General features: G+C 37.7%; 1 protein-coding gene across 3 annotated transcripts in view; it reads left to right on the top strand.

Annotated features, from left to right (window-relative positions):
* The window catches only part of Katnal1 (katanin catalytic subunit A1 like 1), a 75,738-nt gene extending 71,311 nt beyond the window's left edge, over window positions 1-4,427 (top strand). For all 3 annotated transcript variants that reach the window (XM_042685536.1, XM_042685533.1, XM_042685534.1), the window contains 2 exons: window positions 211-337; window positions 2,080-4,427. In XM_042685536.1, coding sequence (XP_042541470.1) covers window positions 211-337; window positions 2,080-2,278 — 326 coding nt within the window. In that variant the 3' untranslated portion in view covers window positions 2,279-4,427. The remainder of the gene's footprint in view (window positions 1-210; window positions 338-2,079) is intronic.
* Window positions 4,428-18,453: the final 14,026 nt, after the last annotated feature.

The raw sequence follows: 18,453 nt of genomic DNA, 5'->3' as shown, positions 1-18,453 counted from the left end.
ACTAATGTTTATATCTTCCTCAGTGTATGAGGATGATTGCAAAGGTGCATGTGGACTTCAGTGATTCTGTGAGTTCTGCTATTAATTGATAAACTTCCAATTATTGACTCTTCTTTGCATGATTCTTCTCCTATATATTAATACAAAATTTCTCAGCAAAAGCAATTTGTAAAGTAACATGCCTAATTGTAATAAAACTTCTTCTAATAGCAAAAGGAAGAGCTGAACTTCTGAAGATCAATCTTCGTGAGGTCGAATTGGATCCTGATATTCAATTGGAAGATATAGCAGAGAAAATTGAAGGCTATTCTGGGGCGGATATAACTAATGTCTGCAGGTAATTTTTAGTGACCCGTGATCTTGGCATTATCTGTAGATTTTGCAGGGCACTGATAATTAGGCAGAGTAGTTCACCGTTAAGCCAGGAAGCAGCTACCCATTTCTTTTTTTTTTAATTTTTAATTTTTTTTTATTGTGAAAATACCGTAACCCCTCTGGGTTACAATTACATGGGCAAGGTAATGAAGTACATTTCTTATCAAGCATTGTGGCCTCCTTTGTTTTTTCCCTACCATCCCTTCCCATCTCCCACTCACACCCCCAAACCCCCCCTACACTCCCGGCCAAAGTTGTAAAGTTCATTTTTTGACATAACAACTTGTACATCTCATTGTTGCAATAGGTCCACCTGTATCCCTATTTAAACAATTTGTTTTTTCCCTTCCCCTCCACAAATTATACCAACATCAAGTACAGTAAAAGCATGGGTTATACTGTGGGGGAGGGACATACAAAGCAACAAAGAAATCATCTTATAAATATGTTAGAAACAATCGCAAGAAAGAAAAAAAATCTCATTTGTGAAATGTTTTTCATTTTCTGTATAACTTTTTACTGATCATGGCTAGATAAATAATTACATAACATTATTTGAGATAAGGTCCTGCTGTGTCATCCAGGCTGGCCTGAAACTCATAGTTCTGCCTCAGTCTTCCAAGTACAGCAGTTATAGGTGGACAGCTCACATATTGCCCTCACATATGTATTTATTTCTTATTTCTCAGAAACAGTTGTGTTTGATTTGATAATAATAACTGAATAATCTGTGGTTAATTTAACTTCAGATTTGTGCCTAGGTATAGCAGTATAAAGACTATCATTTAATTTTATTTGATCTTATTTGATCACATGCACACGAAGGTAATTGATCAGCTTAATCTAGGAAAGAAACACATATAGACACCTTTTAAGATTCCCATTGCAGTTTAGCGACATTGTAAGTTTTAGATAATTCACATAATTCAATAAAGAGGATTTTTAAATTTTATTTTCCTAACTAAAATTGATCCCAGCAGTCTTTCTTTAAAGCCTTAGAATGCTTTACTCATTTCTTCTGCAAGGTTTTTGTTATATGTGCATCTAAGGTTAGTGACACTCAGTAAACTCACAAAAGTTTATACTATTACTGTAATAAAACATCTGCAAATTTAAGGTTTTGATTGGTTTGTCCTTCTTAGTAGTTTTTGTGGGAACGTGAATCTTCTATTTCTTTAAAGCCTTCATATTTATTTATAATTGTTATACTAGCACTGTAAATTAGACCAGGAGAAGCCTGAATTTTTACCTTTAGTTGTCACAAATACTCCCTGTAGGAAGTTCCATGTCTGCTCTGTGAATATATCCCTGTTACAGAGAAAGGAGTTCCTGGGTTTTCTCTCTTACATGAGGCTATAGAGACATCCTGGTATTTGATTTAAGTTATCTTAGTGGTAGTAATTTATTCATTTCCAAGTATGCAATTCAGTATTTCAAAACTTGACTTCAGTTTCTAAACTACTTGGTTATTTTGAGGTACAGGTATAGAAGATTCAGTAATATCCAAGTTCAACTTAGATTGTGATGGTTCATTTATGTTTTAAGTCCCTCTTTTAACCTTTGCTGAAACCTCAGGATGTCTCTGAAGTGGAAAATTTTCTCATCTAAAATAATTTTTTGAATGTTTTCTCATAACTTTGTGACATCAAAAGTGCTGGAAGTACTTGTCACGGTTGCTGTTGACTGCTTTTGGTATGTTCCCAGGGATGCTTCTTTAATGGCAATGAGGCGGCGCATCAATGGCTTAAGTCCAGAGGAGATCCGGGCGCTTTCTAAGGAGGAACTCCAGATGCCTGTTACCAAAGGAGACTTTGAGCTGGCTCTAAAGAAAATCGCTAAGTCTGTCTCTGCCGCAGACTTGGAGAAGTATGAAAAGTGGATGGTTGAATTTGGATCTGCTTGAGTTTTTGTCATCTCTTCCATTTCTGGTATTTTTGTTCATAAAATATGGAAAAATTCCTGAATTTTTTTAAAAAACAGGTTTGCAATTTTCATTGGAGAGATTTTCACTTAGGGGCCAAAAAGAAAGTACAACTACAAAGATACTAAACATAGTTGAGAAATATGAAGAGCTTAAATAGAAAGCCTGGTCTCCCCTCTTCCCTGGCTTTGTGCTGATACTTTGTGTCCTCACATGCTAATATTATACACCCAAAGCAGTGTATCGGGGATGCCAAGGAAAATAGCAACTCCTATTCCAGGAACTTGTTTACAGAAGATTTATAATGATCTCCTTTTCTCACTTGCATTGGTTTATTTTTGTTTTGTTTTTCAGTTTTTCTTGCTCTGTAAACATGAGGGATGTACACAACACACATATACACACTCTGGCTTCTAGCAGCAAGACTTAGTTTGTATCAAATTCATGAATTGTCAATACGAAGGAGAAGGACAGGAAACGGAATTTTCCAATTAAACCTGTAGTATACACCTCTGACCTACTGGTAGTGTCTAACAGAGGCCCTCATTTGTTACTCTTCCCTGCCCCTAGTCTTTCCATTAGGTATTTGGTACTGCTACACTGAGAAATACCCCATGCTTGTAGTTGTTCAGCACTTTGCAGGTTGTTTCTCTGGTCTCTAGTGAATTTTGCTGGTGCTTATATTTTCACACTGGAAAGGTGAGAAGCATATTATATTAGAGGCGCTTCTTCATTCTAAGACTTCGAAGGTTGTTTGAACTTTTCAGGTTATTTGTACTTTTCTTTCAGTATGTTCAAGGACACATAACTATTATCTTTTCTCAGCTTCAACTTTTCTATTTGATTTTTGTTGAATTTGATTTTTGTATTTAGGAGAAACACTCTGGCATTCTAAACAGGCCCAGTGTCTATGGGTGATGCAAAACAAACAAAATCTTTATGATTTTTCCAGGCAAGTCAGCATCATACATAATGAAGGATGTTTGCTTGAAAAATTTTAAAATCTTCTTTGTAAGTTAAAAACATGTACCAACAGCAGGACTAAGATAGAAATGTGACATACTCATTCAACTCAGCAGGAATTTCATAATAAAAAGGATCAGGCAAAGGTAGATGGCTATCACAGCAGAGCATTCTGCTGATGGTGCTTTTTAGTTAATGACATTTATTCTTTTTTAGGTTATCAGACAAACTGTGCTATAGTGGTCAAACTTTTAAAAATCTATATTTGGTGATCTTGTGAATTCTCTATTTAGGATAGCATCCAGTGATTGAAAACTGCTATGTGGGTTTAGGAGTGCACATGTGTGTATGTACATGTGTACATGCATACAACATATATTTAACAGACACCAAAAAACTCAGTCTCTTAAGACATTTAAATTTTTTCCTAGTAAGAGCTATAAATACTTTTTTTCCAGATAACGTATTAGCTTATTTAAATGTATAATATATTATATAATGTATTATATATATTGAACTTCGCTATGTATCTGATGAATATAAATTGTCCTTTTAACTCTGAGATATAGGTAACTCTGAGATATAAAACTTCAAATCATAAGACATTGCAATTTTATTGTAATTAGGTTAATTCATCTAAAAGTTGAAATGATTATGGTTTCTTCTTATTATCTATTTATTTAGGTTGATATGAGGGGGGTCTCACTATGTTGCCCAGGCCAGTCTTGAATTCCTGGGCTCAAGTGATATTTCTGCCTCAGTCTCCTGAGTAGTTAGGGCTATAGATATGTGCCATCATGCCTAGCAGCTTCATTAATGGACTTTTCTAAATGGAGAAATAAGTCTGATAGGCTGAGGCAGGAGGATCATGAATTTAAGGCCAACCTGGGCAAAATAGTGAACTCCTGTCCCATAAAAAATAAAGAAATGAACCACTAAAATTATCTTGCAAACTATTACTACCCAATAGTATATCTATTTTTTCTTCTAAATTCTTAGGAACAATCATTCAAATGTCAATCTTGTGATTATTAAGCCACAAATGGGACTCTGTACCATTTTCATTGGTATATAGACATCTTTTGGGTTTTATTGTATTTATCTTTGCATGCACTGGACTTTTTCCTAAATTTTTCACGGCTAATGACATTGTGTGATTTTTTTTTTTTTTTTTTTTTGCTAGTCCTGGGGCTTGAACTCAGGGCCTGGGCACTCCCTGAGCTGCTTTTTCTCAAGGGTAGTACTCTACTACTTGAGCCATAGTGCCACTTCAAGCTTTTTCTGTTTGTATGGCACTGCGGAATGAAACCCAGGGCTTCATGCAAGCGAGGCAAGCACTACTACTAAGCCACATTCCCGGCCCTAATTGTGGTTCATTATTACAAGTTAAGCAGTATTTGAGACTTACGTTCCTGGAAGCTTATCTTTACTGATGTGTTTTTATTTCTTTCCTTTCTCACTTTGCTCTATCTGTGGATGATAAAGGTTTTGCATTTTAAACCCTTTAAAGCATCTTGAAGAGGTCCCTTCAGGTTCATGCCAACCTTTAATGAACACTAGATGTGTATGTATGCATGTGTTTGGATGTGTATGTATATGTGTGTACTCATAGTCTATCACTTAAAACTGTGTTTCCTTACTCAGAAGGAAATAGAATTGTTTTGTTTCTCTGTTACAATAGCAGATACTTTATTGAAACAACTATTTTATTCCTTTAATTCCTCTGAAAACATGAGTATTTGGGTGTCTAGCACAGTGATAAACCAGCTCTTTATAGGAGGCTGTCAATAGCAGTTCAGTCATTGTATAATGGCTGAATGTACTTGATGGATAAAATGTACAGGCTTTGACACCTGTCCCTCCAAATACCAAGACACATGCTATGGGCTAGGGCTTCATAAAGTTCCCAGGATTGTGATTCTACTGATGTGGTATTTGGCCCTAAATATCTCAAAAAAAGGGGGGTTGCTGAAATCATTACTCAAAAAGTAAATAGGCAGGTATCTGGGAAATCTAATATGAATAGGCCATATAGCCATATAGATACATCAGAGGAAATCTGTATGCAGGTCTAATTTATAGTATCCTTGTCACTCTTTCACATTGTTGTCTGTAGCTTTAACTCTGTTAGACATTGAGAAGATTATTTGTTTCAACTTGAAGGCTTTACACAGTCTACTTTCACTTGATTTTCTTCCTTGGGAGTAAATTTCTATATATGCTGCTGAATCTGTAAGTGATCCTAAAACATTAACCAGTTGACAAACATCATTATTGAGGTCTCATTCTTCCTGTATTTAAAGAGGTAGCTCCTGTTATATGAGTAGCCTTGACACCTTCAGTATTGTGTTACTGTCTTTCTTTAGTAGTAGATGTCCTTTTCCTTTCAGCTTACTAAAAATAGATGACTTCAGAATATAGAATGTGTGTTAGCACTTTCACAAAAAAAGTCACTTATATGAGGAAAAAAATCATGATTTTAAAAAATCTGTTCTGTTTTTTAACTGTTCTGATTGCATAATATTTTGTACATACCATTTCATTTGTGATGCACATAATATTTATGTGAATCTAAGAATCTGTCAAAATAGCAAAACATAGGAAAAAGTTGGAGGATGTGTTAGTGGGAGATAGATATTGAAACCTCAGATAGTTTACTTTCATCTTCACTAATTATTTTTGCAGGAAGCTAAAAACTGTTGTAATTACTTAAGTTTACTTATTTATACTTTAAAATTAGACTTTTCATACTAATTTATTTATTTTTGGAAATTTGTTTTTAATATTGTTTCTTAATATGGAAACTGTGTGAGTATTTAAAAAATTAAATCTGTACCATCATAGATGTTTTTACACATTCACTTTATTAATAATAATTCTTATTTTTTATTAGTTTTTTTTTGGGGGGGTGCTCTGGACAATATTAGGTTTGACGGTATTTCTAAAGTTCAGGTGAATTGTTAATAAAACCAGGAAAAATATTAAAGTAATATTATAAAATTATTTGTTTTATTTTTCTCATTTCTTGAGAAAATAAAAATAAAACATGGCAATTGCTTTGTCACTAGCAGTGCATAGGACTGGCACATTTGGTCCCACAGATAGGGAATGTGTGTTGAGAAGGTTCTCTCATGTAATCAGGCCTTCATTGGATTTATATTTAAAACCATAAAATGCACTTTTACTTTTCACTCTCAGAAGTGACTAAATATTGACCTTTGGAAAAACCCAAGCCTTTGCACATGTTAATCCTTAGTCTACCTCAGTTACTCATGCTTAGTTTTAGGCAGGAAGGAACTAGATTAAATTCAGCTTGTCATCTCTGCAGATTTGTTTCTTTCCTTGTTATTCTTCCTCCTCTTGGCTCAGTTTTTTTTTTTTTACTTAAACTTGAATGCTTTAAAAAAAAAGATATTTGCCATTCTTCATCTGGCAAAGCCACATATTCTAGATGAAGCCTCTGTGAAGTGTACCAAACCCTTTACCCTCTGTGATCTCCAGCTTCATTATTTAGATGTGACTCATTCTGAACAGCACATTGCAGCAAAATACACAGCCTACTGTTTTCTCAAACCTTTCTAAATATGAACCACTGTGGTAACATTGTGTGCTTATTCTCTAAAAACTAAGTACTTGAGGAAAACACAAAGAAGTAGGTAGATGTCTGTTCCTATGGTGGCAGACCAGGAGTTGTCTTCAGTGGACATTACTGTGGGCACAGGGTCCAGTGAGAAGACACAGTGTGATGGCTTGTGTGTCATTATGAGTTTTGTTCCAGTGTTTGTGTCCCAGTATTTAAACGTATAATGTAAAGAAAAAGGTGTTTCTAATTGTATTTATTTAAATATGTTTTCCCTCACACTTTGTGCTGTTTCACTAGTCCTGAGCTTAGTGGGGTCTTGTGCAAATTGTAATTTAGTAATGAGTTTCTAGAGGGTTGCTTGTCAAGGTTTTCATTTTTAACATCTTTTCACTGATACACCTCTTGCCACAGTGGGAATGACAAACCTCTTCCTAGCAGGGCATAATTTTTCCTAGATTTTTTTCATAAAATTACATATTGTAAACTTGATATTTTGTGTTTGCTATGCATTGTACTACTAATTTTCAAAAGAGGTAGGATATATAGTGTTTCAATTCTGTTTTAATAAATATACTCACGTGTGTAGCACTATTTCAAAAGAGATGAGTATGGTGAACTTTCCAGATGACTGAGTAGCTTAGACCATCTCCCCAAAGAATCTTTTTTAAATGAATAAACTTCATTATTAGAGCATTTTAGGTTTATAGAAAGCTTGAGAAGAAACTACAAAGCTCCCATATAGTCCCTCAGCAGCACCCTCCGTTTTTCCTTTTGTTAATGCATTAGTGTGCCACATTTGCTACACAGGAGAAACTAGTATGATCCTTATTATTACTAAAGTCCATAGTTTACATAAGGCTTCACTCCATGTTGTACAGTATTACGAGTTTTGATCAAAGCATGATACCATGTATCTAGCATTATAGAATAATACAGAATAACTTCACTGCTTTGAAATCCCTATGTTCCACCTGTATGTCTCCCCAGCCCTTGGCATCCTCCAGTCCTTTTCTTCCCATGGTTTTGTCTTTTCCAGAATGTCATACCGTTGGAATCTCAAGAGTAGTGGCATTTCCAGACTGATGTCAGTATACATGAAATAAATATGCATTTAAGATTCCTCTGTGTCTACCTGTGACTTGATAGCTCATTTCTTTTTTATTTTTTAGCACTAATACCAGTTTTCAGAATATTTATCCACTCACTTACTGAAGGATGTTTTAGTTGCTTCTGCGTTTTAACAATTATAATAAAGCTGCCATAAACATGCACAGGATTTTGTGTGTCCATAAGTTCTCAACTCACTTGAGTAAATGCTCCCTAAATGTAACTCCTGAAGCACATGGCAATTGTATTTTTTGCTTTTATGAGAAGCTATCTTCCAGCGTGGCTGTGCCATTTTGCATACCAGCAGAGTTCCTATCCACCATGTCTTCACCAGCATTTGGTCTTGCCCATGCTTTGGATTTTGCCATTCCAACAGATATATACCGTGTCTTGTTTTAATTTGTACTCCCATAATGGCAAGTGGTATTTGAGAATTTGTATAAATTATTAAATTTTTTGTGATTGAAATCGAACTAAGTTGTACCACACTTGTGCCCTAACTTCGTGAACTAGAGAATTTAAATGTCTTTTTCCTATAATTCAGTTGTTAAGATCACTTGTCATTTGGTTAGTCCCCAGGATTTGATGTGTTCTTCTCTAACATCAGGCCCATACGCTCCTTTCCACTTTCAGACTCCTGTACCCCTGAAATGGTTACACAGTTGGTACGAATCATGGAAAGTACGTATAGCCCTGGGGATGAGGAAGAGGTTCTGTCCTTTGAGCTCTAGTGGTGGTGTCATTTTGCTGGAGCATCTGTGGTCTTTAAACTTTCCCTTTGGTTCCCAGAAGTGTTCTAGGTAGATCAAGTGTGAACTCAGTGTTTACACATAATTATGTTGCCATGCATTTGGGTGACATTGACAGACACAAAGCACTTGAAACAGTTCTGTGGCTGTGCTTTTTTCTTCCTGTGACCATGAGTGAGGTTTTGATCCCTTGAAGCATATAAAGGAAAAGAAGCTGGGTGAAGTGGCTTAAGCCTATATAATCCTACCTACTTGGGAGGCAGACGTGGTGAGGAGGGGATTGTGGTTCAAAGCCAGTGTGGACCAAAAAAATAAAAGCTCGCAGGATTCCATTTTAACCATTGTCTGGACATTATGGTATTCTTGTCATCCCCAAAATATAGGAAAGCACAAATAGGATTATAGTCCATGCAAGTCTGGGCATAAAAGAAGACCCTTTATTGACAACCAACACAGAAAGGGCTGATGGTATGGCTTGATTGATACTCCCTGCTAGCCAAGTACAGGACCCTGAGTTCAATCTGTATTACTGCCAGAAAGGAAAAGAAAGAGGTAAGTGGGACAAAAAAAAGAGGAGAGACCCTTGTGATTAGAATTTCCCTGCTCTCTTGCTAGTCTTTCCTGCATTCTCCAGCAAACCTAGCCAGTGCTGCCTGAGGATGTGACATGGTTTCTGGTAGCCCAGTGTTGGGAGGTATGTCCAGAGAAGCCAGGACGTCAGACAAACTGAGGGAAGAAGGAAGCTTTCGGGCCTTTCCGTTTCATGCTAATGGAAAAGGCCGAGGGTCAGGGGGACCCAAATCCCATTTGCCTGCTCCCCTCCCTCTCTCCTGACTCAGTAGCACAACACACTACACCTGGCCAGGCCAAGTCAGGGATTCCCCTGCATCCTTTTCAGGTTCACACAGGTAAGAAAGGAATCAAAAGAGGAACCATATATAGTAATAGTACTGTATTCTCCTTATAGCCAGGTAAGGTTGATAGCTAACACTTCTCTAATTTTTTTAATTTAATATTTTTTATTGTGAAAATACTGTACAGGGGGGTACAATTACATGGGCAAGATGAGTACATTTCTTATCAAGCATTGTAGATTCCTCCTTTGTTTCCCCTTCCTATCCCTTCCCATCCTCCCCCCTCCAATCTTCTCATTTTTATCTTTCCTAATTGTATCTTTAAGACTTCCAGGCAAGTTTTCCTATGCAGCATCAAGCTCTCAAATCAAGAGCAAGTGACAGCTTTCAGGTGAAGAGCTGAACCCTAGGATACTTAAAAATATGTATCTAAGGTCATATTCCAACCTAAGAAAGAACCTTTATTTCTTACCCTGAAGAATGCTGCCAATAAGACTTAAAAATAAATAGTCAAAATCTGTTCTAGACCTTTGAAAAAGAGCATGGAATAGGTTGTGCATCCTATGTCCAGCATTCTGGAGACTAGACTTGTTTAGCATTGGTCATTTTAAAAATATTTGCATAAATGAGATACTTGGGGATTGGGACCAAAGTCCAAACCAAAAAACATTTGTATCTCACACATCTTGTTCACATGGTCTTGAGGAATATTACATAGTATTTTTAGTGCCCTTGTATTTCGACTGACCTATCACAAGGCCAGTTGTGGAGGTTCCCATTTGTGGCACTTTGTCAGCACTACAAAATTTTGGAGCATTTGGAGTTTTTGGGTTAAGGATGCCCCCTCTGTACCAATAGACTATTTGCCTAAGTTGATAAGAAGTAGAAGATATTGGCATCAAAGGGTTGGGATTAACATTTAACAATATAGGCAGTATACTTTTATTGATCATTAAATTTCTACGTCAGCCTGAAGATAAATTTACTATGATTCTTTTTCTGAAGCAGAGAAAATCAGTTGAAGAGGGACTTGATTAGGTGCATGGCTCATGAGAGTGGGAGAAGGTTGAACCCAGCTCACTTCCAGAAACCATTTCTTTACCACTTTCAAGATTGCTGTCCATGAAATTTAAAAACACAAAGTTTTTAATTCTGGGCTGGGAAGGTGGCTCAGTGGTAGAGCGCTTGCCTTGCATGCATGAGGCCCTTGGTTTGATTCCTCAGCACCACATAAGCAAAAAAGAAAAAAAGCCAGACGTGGCACTGTGGCTCAAGTGGTAGAGCGATAGCCTTGAGCTGAAGAGCTGAGGGACAGCGCCCAGGCCCAGAGTTCAGGCCCCACGACTGAACCCCCCCCCCCCCCAAAAAAAGATTTTAATTATTTGAAGTCAAAAGTTGCATTCACCTCTCTCTTGAAGTTCTTAGCCGCCCTGATCTTCCTCTACCTTCAGTGCCTTTGTAGGCACTTGGGAAGACCACCATGGTATATATGTATGCTCTGTTAGCTTTTACATTAGTACTGACAGAAAAAAAATGAGGTATCCTGTGCCATGAAATTTAAATTGGAGTTATTCCTGCCATTTGATCTAGGAGAGCACACATCTATGTCTGTATTTCAGGACAACGCTTTTAGGAAATGAACTACTTGTTCTAAGAGTATTCATGAATTATATTTAGGTAGCATTCCATATATACACCAGCTAACACAACATGGAGCTCAACAGTTACTGCTACGATTTCCAATGCTGTGCCATTGCCTGGATGCCACCCCAAGGTTCTCTACTGTATGTATGCTTGTCATCAGTTCCAAGGCTGTAATGGAAGCAGCACCCCAGAGCTGACTTTACTTCTCAAGGCCACAAAATGTCTTTCAATTAGCACATATTAAATCATTTTTAATAAATAATCATTGGATTACTACTGTAGTCCATAACATAAATCTTAAACTATAGTGTTAGTACTTACTATGCAATTAGGGATGGATAAATTGTGTGTCATTTGGGGGCTGTCCAATACCTCAAGCTATTTTTTAAACACTTTGACATATATTTTGCAACACTTCTCAACCATACTCTACAAAACATTTCCTCTAATTTTTAAACCCTGGTGTATTTTAGGGAAATTTAATCCATATGTTTCTGATTCATTTGCACTAAACTCATCAAAGTTGTTTTTTAAGAACAATTTGGTTTCCAAGAAGTTCTAGGAACCTTTCTTGTGAATTCTGTTAGCTTTTAAAAGTCTTTTCTCTCAGTCAAAACATTTTTCCCCAAGATAAATAAACATAGGTGAAATGTTTTTAGTTCAGTTTACAATACAGAGCCCGTATTTCAACATTACGATAACCCTGAGTTTAGGATAATAAATGATCAACTTTTACTGAGAACTTGGTTTATTTGTTCCCCTTCACAGCAGGTATCAGCAAAGGGCGTGCAATAACACTGCCCTTCGAAAAACATGAGCATGGACGCCAACCTATTCTCAAACTCAGGGGTGAGTGGATGAAATGCATCAAACTAAACTAGCTCCTCTGTCAGTGCGTTTTGAGACACACACACACACACACACACACACACACACACACACACACACACACACACACACACACACACACACACACACACACACACACACACACACACACACACACACACACACACACACACACACACACACACTTTTATCCTGAAGAATGCTTTTTTGTTTTCACATGTATAGGTAGGTGAGTATCCTTTATCTGAAATCTGAAATACTTTGGTCCAGAAGTGTTTCAGACTTTCGAGTTCTTTGGACTTTAAAATCTTTTCTTTGCTAAATTTTGCCAGTTTACCATATCCCTGATCTGAAAATCCAAATTCCAAGATGCTTCAAAATCTGTAACTTTTAGAGCATTGTGTCAATGCTGAAGGCATTTCAGATTTTGTACTTTCATTGTATTGGGCATACTTAATGTGTTTTGAGGAACTTTAAAAAGAAATTGTTATATTGTAGAGTGAATGAGTAATTGTGAGGTTAGTATTGCCATCTATTTTTAGAAATGTTTGTCGGTGAGAATTTAGTCCACCAAGTTTTCTGCCTAGTCGAGGTTTTTGAGAACAGCTTTTTGTTTAGCTCTAATTGAACAGGTTAGTTATATAAATTGTTTTTTTAAAAAGTAAGATTATTGCAGCGAAGATGACAGGAAACATGCTCATTACTAATTGGACAGAATGTCATAAGCCACAAACCAATAAAAACAAGAAGTTTGCTCAAGGTAACTAGAATCTACACTTGAATATGTAAGAGAAACATGCCATTTTTATCAGTTCTCAGGGAATTGTGTGAAATAACATTTACTAATCACAAGTATTAACCTTCAGTTCCTACTTTTGACTTAATTTTTCCCCTCCATTTTTAAATAAAAACAACTTTGTGTACTTTTCAAAGAGTATATATGTCTTCTATATTTCATTTGTGCCACTAATGGGCCCAATATTTTAGGGAAAAGTTGATAATAAATTTCTTTAAAATTTACTCTCTTCAAGCCAGAAATGCAAAATGTCCTACATTAGGGCTTTGACCTTTTACTTCATATTTTTCTATGTAATAATGTTTTATTTTATAAAATATAAAACAACAAAAATTAAAATATAAAAGTATAAGGAATTACAAAATCTGTAAGGCTGTGAAAGGACCACACAATGCTTTTGTCCCATGCCTTCGTCTAGGAATCAGTCATAGCATTTGACACCCTTTCATTCTATCCATGGGCCAGGATATGTTCGTCTTTATCACTAATCTATGACAAGAGCCTCCTTCTCAAAGCTGTGACAATGATACATGAACTTCAGTCAGGAATGTTAGTGCACACTTACAGTTTTAACACTCAGGAAGAGGAGAGAGGAGGATCAAATTCAAGGCTAGTGTGGGCAATGTAGTGAGTTCTAGACAAAATTGAGTTACATAGTAAGACCTTATCTCAAAAAACTAAGTCTGGGAATGTAGCTCTGTGGCAGTGTGTCTGTCTCACATAAACAAGGTTCTGGGTTTGATACCTGTGCCTACAGCAACAACAAAACTTCTAATTGAGTAGCTCAAGTTGGAAGAGTTGCCTGCCTAGGAAGTGAGAGGCCTTGAGTTTGAATTTTGTTATTTTCCCAAGTAAAAATAATGAATGCTGTAGTTGTTAGTTTACCACAACTGCTTGTAGTTTACAAAATATAATTGACAGTACTTGTATATATTTTATGGAAAATATATTTTTATGAAGACATGCACAAAATACAGAAATTTTAAATACTAAATTTTTTTGTACAAATTCTTCCAAAAATTGTGAATACTATTTGTAGTGAGAGCTATGAAGTTAAATGCTTCTTTTTCTTTGGCATTGGAATAACAATTTAGGGAATCATTTAGTTTATTTCAGTGCTTAACTTCAATGCTTATTATAGCCAAAAGTTACTTAATGAAGTGTATAGGTCCAAGTAGAAAGAAATTATTGGCTGCAATTATGAGTTTCATTTTCTTTAAGTCATTTCGTTGTGTTGGGAGCATTCAGAATCCTGTCTATTGACCATTTTGAAATATTCAGTTAATTGTTGTTAGCAGTAATTACTATAGAACATTACAAGTAATTATCGAATCTAACTCCATGTTTGCACCCCTTAACCGCTGGTTCTCACTGGTTCTCCATCCCTCTCTCTCCTGCCCCCCCCTTCCAGGCTCTGGTAAGCACTATTTTATTTTCTATTTATATGAGATCATATTTTTAATGAGCTTCATTTTTAATTATATCCACTAATTATGCAGAAGTTTTTGTTTAGCTTTGTCTTTTAAATTTGCATTTTCCTTGATGTCAGTCCTTGTGAATTCATTTGAAGTTTGCCCTTTATATTAACAGTTCAAAAATCTTTCTTTGGAAGACTTTTAAACAAATGAGAAAATTGTTTTAAGTCAAAGTTGCACATATTAGTTTTTAATAAGAAACTCAGTGTTTTGGGCACCAAGATCATGCAACAATGGAAACATTTCTCAATATCACTTTTCTCCATGTAACAAATTTCGTTCAACAAGCCATTTCCTCATACATCTTTTAAAAGAGTGAAGTGGTGGATAATTGACAGTAAACATTTTATTCAAGTGGTAGAGTGCTAGTAGCTTTGAATGAAATTGCTCAGGGATAGCACCTAGGCACTGAATTCAAGCCCCAGTGCTAGCATACACACACACACACACACACACACACACACACACACACACACACACACACACACACACACACACACACACACACACACACACACACACAGCAAACAAAATCAGAATATCATTTAAGGGAAGACCAAGAGTGCAGTAGAGCACCTCAATTACACAGGCAAATGGTTAAGGTATGGAAGTCAGATTGGAAGTAATTGCTGAGGAAGGGGATCTGAATTCTGAAAGGAAAGGAATCCTCATGTACTCTACTATGACTGGTAAAGAAGATTGGAAGGACTACAAGCATTTGTTCTTGCCTAAACTGTGCCTTGTTTGGCCAAAGCATTCTTTCTACATTTTGGCTATGATGTTGAGGGAACTTGGACTCTGGAATCAGAAACATGGATACTAGCCCCAGCTCCACTACTTCCTAGTGATGGAGCTTAGCCTCTGTCCTGTGTTGTCTCACTTTATGATGGAGATGGCAATGACTTTTCTAGTAGTCCTGTTGGGGGAGATTCAGCAAGGTCCTGAAGCTGAAGTGCTTATCAGCTTCTGGTGCCAGCAGAAGCCCTTGATAAGTCAGCTGCAGTTATGTGCTAGCACTGGCCGAGCCAAGCTTCTTGAGGGTCACTTGTTGGACATTAAGGAATGTCTCCAGCCTTTCAGCTGCTGATTAGCCATAGGGAGAGTCAATCCTCTAACCCTCTGCAGAGCTAGCTAGCTCTAGCATGTCACTTGTTAGCTATCTTCTAGATGCCCCTCTGGCACTACCTCAGAAACAAAGAGATACAGTGATGGACACTACTTCTGACCCAGGCAAGGCTGCTTCCCATTAGTGAGCCATTTTTGTCTGAAGAAGTGGAAGACTTATGTTAGCTCTGCTACAATTAGGGACTACTGTCTTCTCTGGGCCTGACTAAACCCTGAAACTTGTAGTGTTACAGAAATGATAGGACATGAAGAAGTAGACAAAAATGTGCAGTACCTCATCCTTGCTTAACAAATGCAGCCCAAGCAATGTCCAGGCTATACTTCAGCACTCTCAACAGTGTGATCTCAAGGGAGATTAGTCTGCCCTGCTTTCAACAGAAACAGAAAAAGCACAGTTCTTCAGTAAGTATGCTCTTTGGGGAATTTACAAACTACACATTGGCTTTCTTGATGCAGATGAAGTCTATCTTTCAGGGAGAATCAATCCTCACAGCTCTCTTTATACCTTGCTTAAGACTACAGCAAAGCCAGGAGCTGATGGCTCACACTTGTAATCCTACTCAGGAGCCTGAGATTCTGAGGATGGTGGTTTGAAGCCAGGCAGGCAGGAAAGTCCATGAGATTCTTACCTTCACTAAACTACCAAAAAAATCTGGAAGCACTGATGCAGCAGTGGGTCACATTTGTAGTCCTAGCTACTCAGGAGGCTAATGTCTGAGGATGCATTTTGAAGCCAGTCTGGGCAGGAAAGTCCATGAGACTTATCTCCAATAAACTACTCAGAAAAAGCTGAAAGTAGTGCTGTGACTCAAGTGGCAGAGTGCTAATCTTGAGCAAAAGAAGCCCAGGGACAGTACCCAGGCCTAGAGTTCAAGCCCCAGGACTGGCAAAAAGAAAAAGAAAAGCAGGAAGTGGAGCTGTGGCTCAAGTAGTAGAGTGCTAGCCTTGAGCAAAAAACTCAGGGAAAGCCTGATGCTGGTTCACACCTGTAATCCTAGCTACTCAGGTGGCTGAGATCTGAGGATCACAGTTTGAAGCCAGTCTGGCCAGGAAAGTCCATGAGACTCTTACCTCCAATTAGCCACCAGAAAACCAGAAGTAGAGCTGTAGCTTAACGTGGAAGAGCACTTGCCTTGATTAAAAAAGCCCAGAAACAGTGCACAGCCCCTGAGCACAAACCCCAGTACCAGCTCCATGAAAACAACCACATCAGCAACCAAAAGCATTTTCTTTTCACAAGAAAGGAAAAGCATTACTTAATGTCCAAGGGGCTCTGGTTCCACAGAAGTTATTTCCTCCTGCAAGGTCTGTAAGGATTCTGTGTAATCCATTGATCTAGAAGACTGAGCTAGGACTTAGTTTTCCATCTATCCTAATTTGAGTTGTATATAAATATGTTGGCCTAACTATATAGACATACACAAAATCAGTTCAATTTACTGGCTGCACAGCAGATTTGAAGCCACAACCCTTGCCCTCAGGGAACTTCAAGGTAGAGAAGAGAGCATAGAGTGCTGAATGCAGTTAAGAGTAGTTGGTATGTGGCAGAGTACCAGTATGAAAGAGAGTGATTAGGAAGGCTTCTCAGAGGAGGCCAGGCCAGACATGTTCTAAAGAAAGCAGAGTTTACTGGGTGGCAAGGAAGGGACTATCATCCAGATAGAAGTTCCTGCTATTCTGTTCTAACATCGGGGCTTTATTGGCCTTTACTAGAAGGGATCTTAACCCAGCTGTTACTTCACTAGATGCTATGCTGGGCCAGAACTGGGAGCTCTCCTCATGGCCTCTTCCTCAGGTACTGCAGACTTGGTACTCAAATACCAAAGGTGTGTAGGAGCCTGGATCTCACATGGAGACCTCCTTCCCTCAGTGTGACCTTGCAGGAAGCAGTCCACAGGAACACTGGCCTGCAAAAGACACTGTAGGATAATGGCAAAGCTTGGGTTTCCTATCAGCTTCTGAAAACAAAGCCCAGAGCAAAATTCAATGTCTAGTCTGAGAATGTAGCCCCAAGAAATTTACAACACTTCTTTTCTTTCCATTGCCTTGTAGCTTAAAGGAACCTTCTTGTGATGACTGGTGGTGGGTTGCTAATAAACACCTGGCTTCTTATCGAGAGGGAAAGTGGCTGCCTGCTCACCGGGGTCCTCGCAGCCATGTGTTCAGTCATGGTCGCCTGGCTGGGTTTTAGTAAGCTAATTTCTCCCTGCTAGGAATGATGACACTGCTTTCCATCTCAACTTCTTTTCAACTCCCTTTGGTTTCTCCAGGAGCCCCTATAGTCTGTTACCCCATCTTGGAGTTGGCTGTAGGGAAGTGGAATTTGTTTTTCCACTTGTGAACCTAACCTCCTTTGAAAATCAAAAGGCCCTTCCTAATTTGCAGTTGTATATTAAATTCACACATTTCAGATTGAAATTCGCACACTCTATTTTGCATTACTCACACTTAATAGTAATTTCTTTTGGCTATTGCCCTCAGGCTATATAAGAATGAAAAAATAGATTTGAGCTCTTTATTTTGACTTTGTTCACAGATTGTAAATCTAATTAGCTCTCAGGGTTGTTTTTTTTTTCTCTCTCTCTTAAAGTAACATACACATACACATTGCTCTCTGAACAAAGACTGCTATGTGAGAGCAGGTTTGCCTATAACTATGTTCATCTTAAATTATCTTGTCAGTTCACTTGGAAAATTCATGCTTCTTTTTCTCCTCTCTGCCCTAATTTTCTTCATCAAGTTGATGTGTGCCTCTAATAGATGTGGTGACCAACCATGAAATGGCGAGGCAAATTATGCCCACATTAGGTAATGCTTTGAGATCCATTCTATTCCAGAACTGGAAGGTCCCTTACAGATCACTGAACCTACTATTTCTTAGACTAAGCAAGAGTCCATTTGTTCTATGAGAATTACTAATTTTTTTTTGTCAGTCCTGGGGCTTGAACTCAGTGCCTGGGCACAGTCCACTGAGCTTCTTTTGCTCAAGGCTAGCCCTCTACCACTTGAGCC

Source organism: Dipodomys spectabilis, unplaced genomic scaffold (assembly GCF_019054845.1).
Source record: "Dipodomys spectabilis isolate Male_0828 unplaced genomic scaffold, ASM1905484v1 ptg000095l, whole genome shotgun sequence".
Taxonomy (NCBI): domain Eukaryota; kingdom Metazoa; phylum Chordata; class Mammalia; order Rodentia; family Heteromyidae; genus Dipodomys; species Dipodomys spectabilis.
Note: the sequence above shows the minus strand (reverse complement) of the source record. Positions and strands in the feature narration are given on the sequence as shown.